Here is a 19,363-nt window from a genome sequence, read left to right on the forward strand (position 1 = left end):
AAAAGAAGGCAGAGGTTGTTAGGCACCATTCAGTTCTTAGACCAAACATAGTTATGAAATTAACTTGTTGATACTCTACATGTGAGATCCATTCCAGGGACCAACCACCAACTCAACCTATGGGTAAGGAGCAGAATCATATCCTATCAATATTGACACACTCATGAAGCTAGGAAACTTAAAGGAAGTCATAGCTAAACAGGATAGCTGTGATGCCAAAGCAATACCCATTACAGCCGCTATGAATATGAATGCATGTTTCCAGGGTAAATTTGTAAAATATAAATAACTTTCTTCCTTAAAGGCAAGACCAAAATATTTTGTCAAATACCAGAAAGCCAAATCCACCATTGTAAGAAAAAAGTTTATACCCCTCATGAATCCAGGGAGTAGGGACATCCCCAAGCCTTCCCTCCTTCAGGCCTCCTCACAAATAAGTTCCCCTAGGCAAAATTCTTCCCTCTCTCACTCATACAAGCTGCTCTGCCTCAGCTCTGCCTCAGCTCTGCCTCCTCTCTGTCTTCTTGCTCCATCTATTGGGCAAACACCTCCCACCATACCATGGAACTCAGGCTCCTTGTGACAGCAGTCAGCTGGATCCAACCTCAAAGCAGGTCACATGGTCTATTAATGGGCAAGAAAGATCTTCCCGTACATTTGCATTACAATAGCTCACAGGTTCATTTGATGGGGCAAAGAAAAGAGTTAGAGGAATTGGCTCTTATCGTGGATCCTGAACTGGGTAGGGAACAAATATTTTTAAGCACGTACTATGTACCAGGTCCTGTGCTAAGTACTTTACAAGTATCATCTCATTCAGTCCTCACAACAATCCCTCACAACCTACCTGTGAGATAGGTACTATTATCATCTCTTTTTCCCACATGAGAAAACTGAGGCAAACAGGGTTATAGATAAATTGCCCACAGTCACACAGCTACTAAATGGTGGAGACCAGATTTGAACTCATGAAGATGAGATGAATCCTGATGCCAGGCAGGGCCCTCAATCCACTCTACCACCTAGCTACCTGGCTTGTGATCTGCTTTCAGAACTCAGTGGCTCATTTATTTTGTCCTTCTGTCTACATGGTCCATAGTTTATTCTGATAACTGTCACTTTCCTTTCTGCCTAGGTTGACCTTTATTCAAATCACCGGGCTTTCCCATTCTGGTTCCTGGATTTACTCATGTAACTGTTTTTTATTTTTTAATGTTTGATGCTATTCTACACCGTCCTGGGTCTTCTTACCTATCTTGTTCTATTTGAATGTTTTATCTTTCCAGAGTCAAGTCCCAACCATTGGTCTGACCCCACCAAGTTTTCTTGATCATTCCTGCTTTAGGATTTCTAGTTCATTTTGCTGTCATTTACATTTTGTGCACTTATATAGCCCTCTGAAGTCATTGGTTTTGCTATTGGCTCCTTCATTAGTTTGTTTTCTCTTGAAATTTTGGGTGTCTCTATACTGCTATGTTTGCTGTGTTGTAAACTCACTCTTTGGGATAGCTAGGTGGTGCATCTGATAGAGTGCTGGGCCTGGAGTCAGGAAGACTTGAGTGGAAATCTGGCCTCAGACCCTTTCAGCCATATGACCCTAAGCAAGTCACAACCCTATTTGCTTCAGTTTCCTTATCTGTAAAATGAGCTGGAGAAGGAAATGGCAGACTACTCCAGTATCTTTGCCAAGGAAACCCCAAAAGAGGTCATGAAGAATCCGGACAGGATTGAAACCAATGCCACAACAAGAAAATGACAGTTTCTGCCCAGTTAACTTAGTGGATTTATAAAAGTAGTTTTTCCCCCCTTCCCCTTCCTTTTCAGTAACTATCATACTGTGCAAAGTGTAATAATCTCTCTCCCGCTTTAGACTTCACATTGACACTTTGCATTTTTCTAGAGTACGGATCATGCAATATTTTGTATGGTTGTCATTTTTGTTTGTTTTCTCCTTAGATTGGATGCTTCATGACCACAGGGACCATATATCCATATTTTGCCTCTTTCCTACTTCCTACTCCAATTTTCTTCTCACAGTAGGTATTTAGTTTTAACTTCAACATTATTTAAAAAATAAAACTGCTTTAATCAGACTATGGGAAGAATTCCTCAACTTCTCTTATAAGAACTGAAACAGAAGGGTTGTCATGCCAGTGCTCCAGCTTCCGGCATATTAGAAATGTGACAAATCTGAAGGAGAGAGGATGGCATGGTGTAAGGAACGCCAGATCTGGAGTCAAAATGGTCCGATTCCACTTCTTTGTGCTACTAGCTAAGTGACTTGGACCTTAGCATTCGCGTTTGTAAAATGAGAAGGCTGGAACCCTCAGAAAATTCCTTTGGACTCTAAATAATTCTACAACCTACATTTCACCATTGTGAAGATCCAGTACAGGCCGGTGCTCTTAGTGAGATGCTCCCCTCCTCTGTTTTGACTTTGTCGCAGTCCCTATAGCTCTGGCTTTGAAGAGTTGAGGCTAGTCCTGTGTCAGCTCCTTCCCCGCCCCCGTAAAGGAATGGGTGTGTCTCCCCCTCCGCCGCCAGCCAGCTGCCGCTGTCCATTCTGAAGCTCAGAGTGCCTCTTTCCCAGCCAGTCGCTGTTTCTCGCTCTTCCTTGACCCTCCGGGCCCCACCATGTCCCGCTTCACCTTCCTCCCGCTCCTGCTGCTTCTGCTCCTGTGTGTCTGGTCCCATCGCTCGACTGCGGCACACGACAGTGCTAACCCCCGCGAGTGCGGCCAGTGCATCCAGGAGAGCTGCGAGCTGGTGCGATGCCAGGCTCCGGAGCTCTCGGTGCGGGACGACTGCGGGTGCTGCGAGCAGTGCCTGGGCGCCGAGGGCGAGCTGTGCGGGGGCAGAGGGGGCGCGGGCCGGGGGCGCCACGCCCGCTGCGGCCCGGGACTAGTCTGCGTGAGCCAGTCCCGGGAGGTGCTGGAGGAGCCGCTCCCCGAGGAGCTGGAGGGCACGGGGCTGTGTGTGTGCAAGGAGGACGGCGCCGTGTGCGGGTCCGACGGCCGTTCTTACCAGAGCGTGTGCGCCCTGCACCTGCACAGCTGGGTGTCGGTGAGGGCTGGCCGCGAGCGAGTCCACAAGGCTCACGATGGCGAGTGCAAGTTGGGTGAGTCCCATACCTGACCAAGCTGGGGGATCCCGGGCAAGGAGCGGCGGAGGACAGAGCTGGGCAGGGAGAACCTGCCACGCGACCCCTCTGACCCCCGTGTAGGGCAACTCTTAACTGGATCCCTGACTTACAAAGGGAGAAGGTGGGAGGATGTTGGGGGTGGGGGGAGGGAGAGGAGACAAACAGGGCAGATATCGGGTTCTGTCACAAAGTCCGAACGCGCTCCCCTCGCCTGGTCTCCAGGGCATGACCCTTTCAGATCAAAAGTCCAGAAGACCCGGGGATAGAGAAAAATGCAGGAACATGAAACTCATAGAAGGCTTCTTCCCAATGGCTTTAAGTCAGAGGTCCCCTTCATCTCTTTCCTCTCCTCCCCACACTTGAGTGTCTATTGACAAACTTACCAGTGGGATGGAATTGCCAGACGTTCACGGTTTCGACAGATTTCATCGTCATTTTTATTTTTATTATTGAGATGATAAGAGCACTCATTATTTCGGTGTTTGGATTCCGTATTGGCTTCTTGCTAGGGAAGAACTTTTCATTCTCGTTTGTGGATCCTTGCAGTCCAGCCTCCCCTTGCCCCCCTCTCGCTAGGACTGGATTGAACCACACCAGCATTATATTGATTCCTTTTCTTGGGAAGCAATGACCTCTCTAACTAAATGGTGTTCTTCAACATTGCCTCCCGGTCTTGGACTGAGAAAACCTCGTAGGTCTGAAAGGGTTGGTTTGTTTGTTCTGAAAATGAAGATTTTCTCTCTAAATGAAAGTAGATAATATAAAAATAGCTTCAAAAATGTACATATCTAATTCTTTTTGATCTTGTGTATTACTCTGAAGATAGATCCATGGATTAGGAAGATGTGATGGATGAACAAAGAATGATTTGGTAAACTGAAAGGGATTAAAGAAATCAAAAGACCCAAGAGACAAAAGATACTTTGAGAGCTACGAATGAAGCCCTATAGTTCTGTGGCATTGTCTGTTGGGGGATGCCTTCTTCCCACTGAGGGGCCCAGCTCTGGATTCAGACAGACAGGGTTCGATCTTGGGAGAGCCTGACCCCAAAGAAAAGGGATCAGACTTTTCTCTCACTTTCTGGCTCATTATGGCTGGACCTCAGAGTAAAACTACAGGGAAAATCTCTAAATCAAAACCTCTAAATGACCCCTGTTTAGGTTCCTCCACCCTGAAGATTAACAGAGACCCTTAAAAAAAAGATTCAATATACAGAGCTATAGGACAGCTATTTATTTCCTCCATTCAACCCATGACATCTGAAACCAGCTAAAACATCTAAAAAGTTTAGATAGTCATAGTACTCAAGATGTTAAAGAACTTTTTAAGTGGTATTTTTATATTCATTTCTCTTGTGCATCTCATAAGCAGGATTTCTCAACAACTCACCCACAAGAATTTATCTCAATGGAGAAACAATATTTTTCAGGACTCTGCTCATCAGATAAAAATGAAATATCCACCTTTTCTTTGTTTAAGACCTAGAGTTGGAGAATACTGGTAACCTAAGACAAATACTTCTTCACTGAAGCAATATGGTCTTAAAATCAAAACTATAAGTAGTGAATAAACATCATAATGAATGAGGTCGTGAGGTCTAGTGGCTAGAGTGCTGGACTTGTAGTCAGGAACATTTGGGTGCAAATCTTATGTCAGACAGTTACTATCTGTCAATCCCTGGGCCTCAGTTTCCTCATTTGTAAAATCAAAGGGTTCCTGCTAACTGTACATTTATGATCTTATGAAAAGAAGAGATTTAGTGAAGTAGTTTGAGACTAACATGATCCTTCTCATGCTCAGCACTGAACTGAATTCCAAATCTGTTAGGAAAAGTTAGTATCCCCTTAAGGAGTAGAGTGATATATTCGGAAGAACACTGAACAAAATACTCAACTTAGCCGTTATAACTCCTTCACAGTTTGGCTATAGCTTACCTTTTCAGATTGCCTTCACATAATGTGAATTCACATTGCACTCAGAGGTAGGACAGTGAATAGAGTGCCCACTCTGGTGTTATGAGGACCTCAGTTCAAATCTAGCCTCAGAAACATACTAGTTGGTGACCCCTAGGTAAGTTGATTAACCCTGTTTGCCTCAGTTTTCTCATCTGTAAAATGAGCTGGAGAAGGAAATGGCAAACCACTCCAATATCTTTGCCAAGAAAGCTCCAAATGGGATCACGAAGAGTCAGACACAACTAAACAACAACAAACTTTTATCTTTCCCTTCTATCCCCTTCTGCCTCCAAGTAGAATCCACTCCCTCCTCATCTCTGGAATTCTTAGCTTTCTTCAAGGCTCAGTTCAGATATCCTCTCCTATTGGACACCTTTCCTGATCCTCCTCTTTTTAGTGTATTCTTTCTTCTCAGATTTTGCATGTACACATACTTATATGTTCTTTCCCCCATGGTAGGATATAAGCTTCTTGAAGGTAGGCACTTTTCCTTTGCATGCTCAGTTCCTAGCAAAAGGCAGGGAACAGAGCTGGCAAACTTAATACATGTGAACCGAATTGTTGAAATAGAGTTAGGAAAGATATAATTTCTAATCATAGATCTCACACTCATTAGCTGAGTAAACCATGGCAAATAATCATTCTGAACTTCTCTCTTCCTAGTATGCTACAGGGACTAAAGTAGTTAATTGACTTGGAGTCAAGAAGATCTGGCTTTAACGTCTCCCTCAGATACTTACTAGCTGTGTGAGGACAGGCAAGTGACTGACCCTCTCTGAGCTTCGGCTTCCCTATTCTGTGTAACAGTAGCATCTATGTGACAGATCATACTGAGGATCAGATGAGATAATGTACGTAAAAGCTTTGTAAATCTTTTAGTGCTTATGTAAATATGAACTGTTATTAGTATCTGTAAAAGGGAGATGACAATAACGTTTACCTCACAGGGCTGTTGTAAAGAAAGTGCTCTGTAAACCATTAAATGCTCCATAAATGCCAGTTGTTATGGGAGTGCAGTCATATCAAATCATCAAACTGAAGAAATTAAAGAGGCTATTTTTAAAATACAATGTTAGTAATATCAGGATCAAATATCAGCCAGGGCTTTGTATTTTCCACTTAAAAGTTGCGTATTTCTCTCTAGTATTTGTCATAATTTCTCTTTTGAACGGAAGCATATTTTGTTGCACTTCATGACAGTTTTCTGATAGGAGCAAGACAAAAAATTGCAACCAGAAGGGTCATTTTATAGACCAGTAAGTACCTAATTATATGCTGACCCAGAGCAACCATTTACTCAGCCATAAACAGCAGGAATAGTGTTTTAACAGCTCCCTTTGGGAGGAGAATTGAGTGAAGAAGAGCTGCATGAGTAGCAGCTGTTGTGCTTCTAATATCTTTAATAAAACTGTCCCTTCTCATTTGCATGTTAAATTTTTTTGAAATGAGGACATCAGTTTTTCTATAGGGCAAAAGATTTAAGGAAACATTGATTTTGCTTCTTCTTGTCTGAGTAAGCACCATTACGCAGGACTATTTCATTCATGATAGACTGACACATCAAAAATCTGTTTTCAGGCTTACTGAATGATCAATAACGTTTCTATATTTTAAAACTTCTTGAATTGTATAATAAAGCACCAGACACTGAATCAGTGTCCTCTTTAGTTGATCTACATTTGAAATAAAATAGTTGGACTATTTTACAAAAGCCCAGGTTTCTCGGGAACGCAGTTTTTAAAAAGTTTTCAAAATTCTTATTTTTCAGTAATGCTACTGTTGCTGCTGCTAGCAATTCTTATTTATACATTGCTTTAAATGCTATTTAGTACTTTGCTTATAAGAACTCTGTAAGTCATATAGTACAAATGTAATCTCTATTTACTGGCAGAGAAACTGAGTCATAAAAATTAATTGGTATGTCTAGTTTCAAACACCTAATAAATGTCAGAGCCAGTATTAAAATTGAAGTCTCCTAATTCCAGGTTTAGTACTCTTCCTGCAACATATTTTGCCTCCTTGAACTGTTAAACTCCCTCCCCTAATAGGAGCGATTTGGAGGGCAAATAGGAAGGCACTGGTGTGTTGAGTTTTCTAAATTATAAACATTAGTAAATTTAAGTGCTTTGCTATCAAGTCATTGTCTGGAAAGATCATCTTTGCCAATACCCAGAGCCTAGTAAAAACCCTAGATATGCTTTGTGGATACCTTATAAGGAATAGGTATTGGGTAGGGGGAGTTCACTTTGGAGATGACTGAGGTTGATGAAGACTGGCACGTGAAGAAGCAAACTGGATGTCAGAGGATCTCATGATTAAATAAGAATATAAAGAGAAAGAATTAGTTATAGACTTTAGATCTAGATCTGAGGTGGAAAAACTGCAATGACCAGAAATCTAATTAGACATTTTAACCCAGAATAAACTGAGTTGGAGACTAGATGAATGGTGACAATTGTAAATGTTCTATTTATCTAATCCCTTCACCAAAAGGAGCAGGGTGATCTACAGTTGTCCTGATCTATATCTGACTTCTAGACCCAAATGGTTCTGGAGGAGAAAGTGAGGCTGGTGACTTTGCCCAATCTTCCCTCACTTAAATCCAATTCACTTGCATGTCATGGCATCAACTTCCTGATGTCGTGATCCTCTTTGAGAACAAAGGGCAAACAGCAGCAACCATAAGGAAAATTGGTATGAATGCTCAATAGACTTTAGCATCCTAGATTCTGTAAAGTGGTAGTTAGTAACTCAGGTAGAAAGAAAGATCTCCTGAAGAGGAAAGGAAATAACTCTTGAAGGGTGTACAACAGGCAGGGAAAGTAATGCCAGTGGACTCTGAAAAGTGCACTAGTCTTCAATATATATCTGGAAGAGATCTCCAAGGCCTTCTAGTTGAACCTTTTCACTATACTGTCAAAAGACAAGACAAAACTCTGAATGAAAGCTAGTAACAGTCAAAGCATTGTTGCGGTGAAACTAACTGAGGGAATTTGCTCTGAATCTGATGAGGAAACTGAGGTGCAGGAAAGTTCAGTGACTGTGTCAAAGTCATTTAGGTAGTAAGTGTCATGATCTGAACCCAGGCCCTCTAAATATAAAGTTAGTCTTCTTTTCACTGTGTCATGTTGACCATTCAGGTCTTTAAGAGACAGAAAACATTCAAGGCAGATCATAATTCTTGGCTAGTTTCCTCACAGGAATCCTTTAACTATAATTAACTTTCATTCAGTTCTTTATGTTGTCTTTTTCTAATTAATACAAATTAAACAAGATAATGTTGATTTGAATCTCACCTTTTGTGGTAAATGTAATGCTCATACATTTAATTAAACATTTATCCCTGTTGTAATGGAGAAGGTTTTTGGGTTAAATTTCAATCTCTAACAAATCTAATTGTAATTTTAATGCTTGAAAAAATAAATAATTATTAAGTTTATTAAGGTCTGCCATTTGGTTTCATTTGAATTTTTTTCTTACATCCCACAAAGAAATTTTCTCTGATTCAGCATACAGAATAGTAGTTTCTCCGTTAGAGTCACTATCATTCCAAAGTAAATTTCTTTTACTTCCTAGTGTTAAATTTTATCTTTTGCTTTGTGTACTTGGAACTAAAAGACATGAGCATGAGTCCTAGGAATGCTATTTATAAGCTTGGTAACCTTGAAGAAGTTACTAGAGAACGGTCAAATTCACTTTGCTGAATCTGTGTCCAGTTCACCTGTTGTTCTTGCAAAGCTAATAGAACAAGCAGAGTTGGTTGAAGTTAGAGGTAGCTGGTGGCTTAGTGGATAGAGCTCGGTCCCTGAAGTCAAGAGAGCCTGAACTGATATTTGGACATTATCTATATGACCCTGGGCAAGTCACTTAAACTCTGTTTGCCTGAGTTTCTCCAACTACAAAATGGGAATAATAATAGTACCTACCTCGAAGGACTGTTATGAGCATACTTTGATAATGTTTGTAAAAAGCACTTAGCACAGTGCCTGGACCATAGTAGGTACTGTATAAATTCTTTTTCCCCCTTCTGTATCCCTCTCCATTGAGGTGAGAGAAGGTCTTTTAGTGCACCTGAAAAAGAGACAGCTGCCTGGAGGGATAGGGTCTAAAAATATTAGATCACCCTGGTGGTTTGTATATGACCTGTAGGAGGACTGATTAGATATTGTGGTCTCTATGGTTACCAAAGAGTGTGAGATCTTCTGTCCTGCAGATCTGCTTCTCTGTGAGCAGCACTAACTTATTTTCAAAGGATGTGAGGATATAACTTAACTCTGAGCCCCTACCATGTTACAGTTCAATAAGCACTAGGAATGTAACTTTGGCATAATGGTAGCAAATTTCCCTAGAAACAGACACATGCTGAAATAATGCCTTCAGTATTTTATTCTTAGTATAAAATCAATCAGAAAATAAACAACATCTAGTAAACAGTAGACAATACATAATAGTAAATAGTAAAATAGTAAATAGTAAAAATAGTAAAAAATAGTAAATATCTACCAAGTGCCTAGATTCTATAATCCTCTCCCTGCCCTGCCCCCACAGACACAGTATAACTTCAGACCTAGAGTTCTAGGACCTATACTGGTTGAGTCTTTCCTTAAACAGACAAAGAGGTGTAACAACGCAGTTCTTAAAGGGGACTTGATTCTCACTTTCCATAGTACTGATCATCAGGTACAAAAGATCTGAAATTAGGATCTCACCTCACTTATGGCATGAAAGCTGGTATGTGAAGTGACAAATCAGTTGCATTTGAAAGCACATGTAATCTTCTGTCTCTGTAGTCTTCCACACCTCTATTGAAAGGAGCATATTTTGTTATACCATCTGTTTTCTGGGATTATTACTCGTCATTATAGTTAGTTTCAGTTCACCAGAATCAACATGTTTAAAAAGTTTTTTTCCCACCAAGGTAATTAAGGGATAATCACTTAAAATGTAAAAAAGAAATTATCTGGAAAATTTAATGATGTTGAAAAACTCTAGTGATGCAAAATATATATTTATGGTATATGAAAGCATGTGTATTTTCATGTAGCTTGAATGAGGTTATATTTATGAACAAAACAATAACCTTAAAAGACACTTAAAACTCATTTGCATTTACCTGCTACAATTTCTCCCATTTATGGTTTTTCTAACCATCCATCCATCAGAAATTGTGAGGTCCCTGGGGATAAGAGGAAGACGCTTTTAATGGAAGGAAAACAAAGGTCTTCCTAGTATTCTTTTCCAAATCCCTTATTATAAGGAGGGAATTGGAATTTTCTTTTCAGAAATATCTACTGAATTCACCCTGAGGGGCCTCAGATTCCAGATTCAGTTCAGAATGAATACTCTCAGATTACAGCACTGCCAATTATACCTTTACTAAGACCATCAAAGGATACAAAAACATTATTGATTAAGAGTGCAGGACAAAAAAATGGATTTAATAACAATTGCAGTCAAGTATGACTCCCCTTGCCTCTCTCTGCCCCTCACTGAGGCTTGTCCTAGGTCTTGATAACTGTAATAACAAATGGTAAGGGTCTCTGCAGAGGTGTGCCACTACTCTTAGAAAGCTGAGAATGAGTTAGAGCAGCTAGTGCTTTGGTGAGATAGTACATTTCTAGTGTATGGGATGAGTAAGGCAAAGTAATTATTGTTAAAGAAGTCTCTTCTTCTTTCACTTTTCCCTGTCTCCTTGGTTTGGTTTCTTTGGTGACCAGGACTCATGTGGATCCAAAGGATAAAGCTTAAGAACAAAGCTTGCTGTACTCTAGTCTTCTAAAACAGCACTTTGTTCAGGTTTTCAAATTGGTTAGCTTTTCTTATCAATAAATGAGGGATAAGGGGCTGCCCAAAACTGAATAATCCTGATTGCTGGGTTTCCTTCTTATTGCTGGGCAGAGAACAGTCTAGTGGAATCCTTAGAGCATCATCACTAGAAGGCTGGTTACCAGGGAGTGTCTTTCTTTGGTCAAGAAACTCATGAAATAATCAACTGAAAATGGAAGATTTGCAACCTACGTTTGTAAGTTGAGAACCCATGTTGATAGAACCACAGGGTTTTAGAGTTTTTATTGCTTCCTATAGGCCAAGAGAGGCCATGTGGTCTAGTGGATGGAACGGCAGCCTTGGAGCCACAAAGACTTGGCTTCCATTTCTGACTCTGATACTAATGGCTATGTCATCTCAGGCAAGTCACTTAACCTCTCATTATTTTGGGATCTCTTTAATATTAGAGAAGTAGACCTGCTTCCTTAGAGGAAGTTTTTCACCAGATATTCCTTATACTAATGAAATGGATCCAGAGCTTACACTTTATGGACAAGTGCGTGCTGGTGGTCTATTTGCAGAAAACCTTTTACAAATGCAGGGAAATATTTTTCAATATGCAAAATTACCTGATTTGGCAGAGTATGTTGAGGGGGTTATTAGCAATAAGATCATGGTTTGTCTTAGAATGATAAGGCTAACAGTGAAATATTTGAAAAGTGTGCTTTGGTGACTTTGAAAAGCTAAGACAGGTAAAGTTTCTTGTTCCTTATTGGTTAGGAATTTCTTTAATCTATCTAACTCAAGTCAATGCTAATAGTCTTCATGACTTTGAATCCTGTGTTTCTCTGATTTTTAGGACTGCTGTAGATAGCTATGCCGATGGTCTTAGGCTAGAGTTACTTAAATGTGAATTTGCTCATAGATCCTTTGTGGAAGGTTTGCATTTATTGCTAACATAGATCATTTTTTTTCCAGTGCATAATTTTCCAATATATTAAGTCTGCCGAGTAATAAAAATGATATAAAAAGTAATTGGCTTTGTCTGCTGCTGCTGCTGCTGCTGCTGCTGCTGCTGCTACTACTACTACTACTACTACTACTACTACTACTACTACTACTACTACTACTACTACTACTACTGATAGGGATGAACCCCCAAAAGGAAAAGACCATGTCTTTGGAATCTGGATCCCCAAAAGAAAAAGCCCCTGGACTTTCCCACATGACCCAGGTCTCTAATGTTCATGTATATAAGGTCCATCTTACCCCCCCATTAAATTGCTCAGATTCCTTAAGAGTCTGGCCAATGCTCAGATTCTTAAAATCTGGCTGCTAGAATGGATTCTTCAAGTCTTACCCAACCATACCAATGTTCTAATAAACCTTGTTTTATCTGAAAGAAGGTTTGGGTCGAATCAATTTGAGACAGGACCTGAGTCGCTTGCCCTTGAATTTTGGGGTCCCAATACCCCTAGACCTCAACACTGCTACAATGACTACTGCTACTACTACGATCAGTTGACATTTACATGTTTGCCTACAGTTTGTCAGGCACCGTGCTAAGCACTTTATGATTATCTCATTTGACTTTCATAACAACTCTAAAAAATAGGAGTTATTGTTATCTCCATTTTACAGATGAGCAAACTGAAGGAAATAGATAAGTGACTTGCCCAAGGTCACACAGTAAGGAATTCTCTGAGGTCAGAATTTGAACTCAGGTCTTCCTGACTCCAGGTTCAGTGCTCTGAGTGAACCAAAAGTTGTTCTTTCTAGCTTTATTGTGCCCTAACACTACTGTGATGGGAAGCAAGTGTCTCACCCTAAATTTTCCATGTTGCAAATCATATGAAGGGTGGTGTGTGGCAACTTAATTTAGTAATAATAGTTTACTTTTCATTTTTTTAACCTCAATCTCAGTAAAAACAGGGACTTTTTCAGAATTTGCTTAAATTCTGTATAAACTCAGAAAAGAAAGGTGGCATCGAAACCATCTTCTTGATTTAAAGCTGAAATATAAAATTTTGCTATTAACATTTCCAAAAAATACTGTCAAATGATATGGCTCTTTTATTTTTAAATTTAAGAACTAGTCATTGTTTTCCACTCTATTTATAGGTTGATGTTTCCTGTTTGATCTAAGTTTAAAATGCAGTATCAGATACATAAATCATGAGGAGATGGGATTCTTGACTTTTGAGATCTCCTTCCTGAGGAGGAAAGAGCCCTGTAAAAACGATTTGTGGCATCCTGATGCCTTACTTCCTGGTTCCGACTGTTGGTATCAGATAGCCCTCTCTGTAGTCCGAAGATAACAAGTCATTTTGCATGTGAATAGTAGCAAAGAAAATGCCCTTTAAAGATGTAGTTTTTTTTTTAAAGCAATACAGCTTGTATAGAGATTTCTGCAATCTGCTGAGATGATAATCCAAGTCAAAAAGGGAACCTTGAAGGTATTGAATATTTTTTTAGTACGATTTTCATGCAAAGCAGGGTTACATTCAATTCTTTTTTTAGATGTTTCTTTCTATTTTCCTTCAAACAACTCTCTTGGAACTGTTCTTAAAAAACATTGCCAATACCAACTTCCTTATTGTTATTGCATTACCTTTTCCTTCCATCTTCATTTTTTTTTTTGCAACCTTTCTCAGGTACCATTCTTTTGCTTTTATTTTAAAAAATGTTTTGTTGATTTATTTTGTTTCTAAATAATACTTTCCAGATGCTCCCTCTAAAAACAACAACAAAATGGTTAAGCAAAATCAGCCAGTTCTGCCACTGAGGCTAGTAGTGAATAAAATATTCTTTGCTCACAGTCCCCTACCCTTTTATTCAGAGGTTCGTTCTTTTGGAACTGATCTCTTCCCTTGATTTCTGAAAGAATCCATATTCCTGATGTTGCTCTCTGTTATCCAACTATTCCTTCTCAATTTTTATTAATAACTTCTCATTTTCTCTTGCCATCAAGCTGGATATTCCCTTTGTTCTCTTTCCCTCTGATGGCATTTCTGTTACCATGGCTTCAACTTTTGTCTCTATGCTTGTGAAAAAGTTGTTTTATTGCTTTATAAAAAAAACAGTTCTTCGTTTTAAGTTTATTTGAAAATTATGTTTTGGGAAGAGACACAGTCATTGTAAAAGAAGGACTGTGTATTCAAAGCAGGCTAATTCTATATGTGTCACTATAGAAGCCAAATAGATATCTGGAAGTTAGATATAGGGAGTCACAAGGGAAGGAGGAAAGTAGGTCAGAGGACAGAGGGAGGTTCATTGTTTTGGAAGAAAAGAACTCTTTCCAAAGACAACGAAGAGCATTTATTCTGTTCATGTCCAGACACACAAGGTGACTTTGATGTTTGTCTCTTTTGGTTTTGGCCATGCGAAGTAGAAGAGGAAAAGAGAAGTCAGAAGGGAAGGGAGGAATTACTTTCCTAGAAATGAGGGAGTAGCTGAGAAAGCAGTGGCAGTTAAATCTCTGCCCAAGGCTATGGAGAACCAGATCTTTCAACTCAGTGAAACTAGAGCTGAGCTGAGGACAAGATTGACAGCTCCCAGATCCAGTAGGTGAGAGCAGAGGAGCTGGAGGGAATGGTTAGATCATCTTTTTAATTAGACTAAATGTAAACAGCTGGCAGCCCATTAATTTTTGATGCCAAGCTGCCTTGAAACTCAAAAGTAAACTGGAGGAATTTTTTTTCAGGAAGAACTTTTGGCTGCAAATTCAAAGATTCAGAAGAAATTCTACTTAAGCCTGGTGGGAAACCAGTTGTGAGATTAAGAATTATTGAAAATAGTTAAAGTGACATCTTGTTCTAGCTCTAGTTTTTATAAATACGATCAGTAAATGTTTATACCTAATGATTCTTGAGTCATCAGCGACATAGTCTGTTCAGCAAACTATGGTGAGAATAGCACCATCCAACCACATTTAGGTAGGTCAAGTAAGGTAGGAAAAAGCATTAGGCTAGAACTTAAGGAACCTGGGTCTTCCTGGTTCTGCTACCAACTAGCTGTGAAACCTTGGGCAAGTCAATTCTTTGGTCTCCAATGATGTCCTTCTCAAAATTATAAAACTTTAGATTAAAAAAAAATCTGAGGTCCCCTTCAGCCTGAATTCAGGTGACTTCTTCTTACTCTCTGAGCCTCTTACAGAAGCTTTAGTTTGTATCACATAATTGAGCACAAGTACTTGTCTTGTAGTGACTATTATCCGTGTGTATGTGCCTACTGTCTACACTACTTATGTGGACAATTCACAAAATCATAGAATTTCATACTTGGAAACAACTTCAGAGGCCATCAGTTGAAATGTATAAAATACTGCCAATGGACAGTCATCCAGGTTTGCTTAAGGACCTCTAGTGAGGAATACTCTAATAGTGCTCAAACAACCCATTGTACTTTTGGACAATATTCATTTTATTTTAATTTTAATTTGAAAAACGAAATAAAAATAGGATTTACAAATACATCGTTTAACAGAAAAAGAGGATTGTACATGAAACTCCCCCTTTTTTCTTTTTTCTTTTCTTCCTTACTTTCTTCTTTCCTTGCTTCCTTCTCCTTCTTTCCTGCCTTCCTTTATTCTTTCCTTCCTTCCTTCCCTTCTCTCAACCTCTCCTTTCCTTCTTTGTTCCTTCCTTCCCTCCCTCTTTCCTTGCTTCCATTCCTTCCTTTCCTCCTCCCTCCGTCCCTCCTTCCCTTCCTTCCTTTCTTCCTTTTCTACCCTTCTGCTTCTCACCTATTTACCTCCAATTAAAAAAAAGAGAAAGAAAATAAAACCCTTGTAACAAATATGTATGGTGTAGCAAAACAATACTCCCATTGGCCCAGTCTGAAAATGTGTCTCATTTTGAAATTCTGCATATTAATCCATCACCTCTTGGTGATGGGTAGCATTCTTCATCATAGAAACTCTGAAATCATATTTGGTCATTGTGCTAATCAGAGATCTTTGTCTTCCATATTTGTTGATTCTTACAATGCTGTTATTATCCTATAAATTGTTCTGCTCGTTTCACACTGCATCAGTTCATGCAAGTCCTCCCATGTCCTAAGACAAAAATATCCAACATTTTTACTGTTCCTTCCAGCTTTGTGTCATCTACAAATTGAATAAGTACTTCTTTAAACAGTACAGGATAGACTGCAGACCTCTGTAGCCCTTCACCAGAGACCTCCCTTCAAGTTGACTTTGGGGCCATTAATAACTGTTCACTGGGTCCCTTGTGTTACTTCTTGATGCAGCTGTGTTAGACCTCTTCCTTTTCTAGATATTCACTAAACATCTCTTTTAATAATGTGCTTTAAGAATTTTTTCACCAGGAATCAAAATTCACTGGGCTTGTTGTTTCAGACTGCATTTTATTCCATTAAAAAAAAAGTCAGGACAACATCTGCCCTTCTTCAATCCTCCTACTCTCTCTAATCTTTCCAAGGACACTCACCTTGAACGTCTCAGTAATCTGAGAGTTTTTTCATCTGCGTCCAGTAACTTGAACTCATCAAAGGCAGCTATGTGCTCTCTGTTTCCTTTTTTATTTTTGGTATCAAATTCTCGTTACAGAAGTTGTATCCCTGCAATTTCCGGTTCTTTGAACACTTTTATTGTTGGCTACAGATTATTACTTTATTAATTTCCTAGTATAAAGGCAAATTTGAGACAAAGGCTGATGTGGAATAACCACATTCTGAATTAATGGACTCTAAATCAATGAAGTTTTATAATAATTTGAAACTACACACAGGGAATCTGGGTTTATTTCTCTACTATCACTTTTCAGAGATGTTTCAGAGACAATGGCCAGAGTCTGAGATATAAAATTAAATCCAGTGGATACAGGGAATAGGAGCGTTTAATTTTATAACCTGTTTAAGACAGCTGGGTCTTAATCCCTCTTGACTTGATGATAAGAGGGGATATTAAAACTGCCTGCCTAGCTCCTATTAGTTGAATAGAAATAACATCTCATATTTAGAAGGGACCGGATAGCATATAGACCAAGCTGTACTTGAGTAAGATTTTTTAATACACTCTTCATGAGAGGTGATCACCTAGCCTCTGCGTGAAGACTTCCAGGAGTGGGAAGTAGGGGGTAATGAAAGAATTCTGGTCTTGAAGTCAGGAAAGACCCAAATTCAAAATCTAACACTTATTGGTTGTAAAATCTTGTACAAGTCTTTTAAATTCTCTGAGCCTCAGTTTCCTCATCTGTAAAATGGGAGCAATAATACAATGAGAGGCAGCAGGGCAAAGTGCATAGAAGAAAGACCTTGGAGTAGACAAATCAGTTTACCTTTCCATACCTCTGTTTCCTTATCCATAAAATGAAGGAGTTGGATTTTATTATCTTTTAGGCTACATTCAACTCTACAGAGATGATCCTTTGACAAGAGTTCTGCTTTCATAATCGATCAACAAGCATTTGTACCCAAGGGCAAGTCATTTACCTGCCCTGGCATTCTCTAAGACTAAATTATGCAGGAGCTAACTGATCTGCATTGGTGGAAGGGCCTTACATATTGAGAATTCTGTACGTGGATGAAATAACAGGTCCTGTCTCCCTTTCTATAAAAAACAAAATAAAAATCTTATGATACCTACCTGGAGGGAGGAAGGTGGCATGCTGCATTGTTGGCAGTGCAAAGAACTGGTATAGAATTGGCGGTACAAAGGCTCTGTGACTTAGCACCTATGTGAGCCGGGATAGATCACTTAATTTGTCTGGGCCTCAATTGTAAAATGAAGGAGTTGGACAAGATGATTTCAAAGGTATCTTCTAGCCAGAAATCTCTAACCCTATTTTTGTTTTTTGAGGCAGTCAAGGTTAAATGACTTCCCCAGGGTCCCACGGGTAGTAAATATCTGAGGTCACATTTGAACTCAGGTCCTCCTCCTGACTCCAGGGCCAGTGCTTTATCCACTGTGCTACCTAGCTGCCCATCACACACACACACACACACACACACACACACACACATACCACAAACACATAGGTATATATACATTTGTGTATATATATGTATATATATAATTATACTTTATTTTTTCATTCTTTATAAAATTTTCGAATTCCAAATTTTAAAAGTTTGTCATGAGGAAAATATTTTGTGAACTTCAAATTGCTACATAGATTATTGTTTTTGTTATTAGTCCCTGAGGTGGCCCATTCTATTTGGGGATAGCACGAATTGTCAGGAAATTCTACCTTATGTTGAACCCTTATCTGTTTCTTTACAACGTTCACCTGTGGCTCCCATTTCTGCCCTCTTGGTTCTAGTGGAGCAAGCCTGATCTGTTTAAATTCTTAAAACAGATATTAGGTCACTCCCAACACTTCTATTCTGTAGGGGAAGTATCTTCATATTCCATAATTCCATGTATTCTCATATAGGTTACCCTGCTCTGTATGTACACAGAATTCAGACTTTGCAGAGTACAATGGAACTCTCGGACCCTCTTGAATCAATACTTTTATCAATACATCCACAGCTTCTAAGCTTTTTTGCATGCCACATTGTACTTTTCAGTCTCACTGAATGTAGAGGACACTAAAATTGTGCTTTTTTGCACATGAACCTTTGTGTAGGTAAACCTACCTCCCATCCTGTTCCTGTGCAGTTTATTTTTTTTTAACCTAAGACTTCAGGTTTATCCCCTTACCTTTTCATTTTCTTAGATTGAATACAATGTTCTAGCTTGCCAATATATCTTGGCATCATCTTGTTAGCTACCTCTCCTAACTCTGAGTCATAGAAAAAGTTGATATGTGTGCAACTGATAGCTTTGGGTATGACACACATCATGGGTAAATTACTGTATAAAATAGGGCTAAGGAGAGATCCCTGGGGATTTCCCTGCAAACCATTTTTCTAATTGTCACATTTATATTTATTGCTTTTATTTAGACTTCTTAAATTCTGAATTGACCTGACTGTATGAAATAGCCTGCATGTTGCCATCTTTTCCATTTGATTTTGTCAGATAGTTTGGTGAAACTGGATAAACTGTATTGATGGTATTTCTCTGACCTATTTGTCCAGTAACCTTGTCAAAAATGGAATGCTTGGTGATCTAAAAGACTACACCTCATTTAAAAATTCTCATGATCTACCTACATTATAATATTTTCTATAATTTTTAATCCCAAATTTTAGAAAAATGGAAGTGTTTCAATTGTTTCAATCTTTGTTTCAGTTCTTGGCAAAATGTAGAATATGTTATTGTTTAAGGAATGAGTAGTGAACAGCTACAAACTAACCCGATTTACTTTTTTCTATGTAGATGGGGGTGGTAGAGATTAAATCGTACATAAGGGGAATGGTATACATCCAATTTACTTGAATTCTAGTAAAGCCTTTGACAGTGTTGCTCTAGGAAAAAATGGAGGGATGTAAGTTCAATAATAGTAGAGTTAGCTGAATTTGAAACTGGTCAGTCGAATGGCTAGAGCCAAAGACTAGTCATTAATAGATCAAGATCAGTTTGGAAGGAGGA

At 39.2% G+C, this 19,363-nt stretch overlaps 1 protein-coding gene across 1 annotated transcript in view; it reads left to right on the plus strand.

The window, feature by feature from the left end:
• The first annotated feature begins 2,110 nt into the window (after positions 1-2,110).
• IGFBPL1 (insulin like growth factor binding protein like 1) overlaps positions 2,111-19,363 on the plus strand; it is a 60,204-nt gene continuing 42,951 nt past the window's right edge. Inside the window, exon 1 of the mRNA XM_072596732.1 lies at positions 2,111-3,118. Within this exon, the coding sequence (XP_072452833.1) occupies positions 2,635-3,118 (484 nt within the window). The 5' untranslated portion in view covers positions 2,111-2,634. The remainder of the gene's footprint in view (positions 3,119-19,363) is intronic.

The sequence above is a fragment of the Notamacropus eugenii genome, chromosome 3 (assembly GCF_028372415.1).
Source record: "Notamacropus eugenii isolate mMacEug1 chromosome 3, mMacEug1.pri_v2, whole genome shotgun sequence".
Taxonomy (NCBI): domain Eukaryota; kingdom Metazoa; phylum Chordata; class Mammalia; order Diprotodontia; family Macropodidae; genus Notamacropus; species Notamacropus eugenii.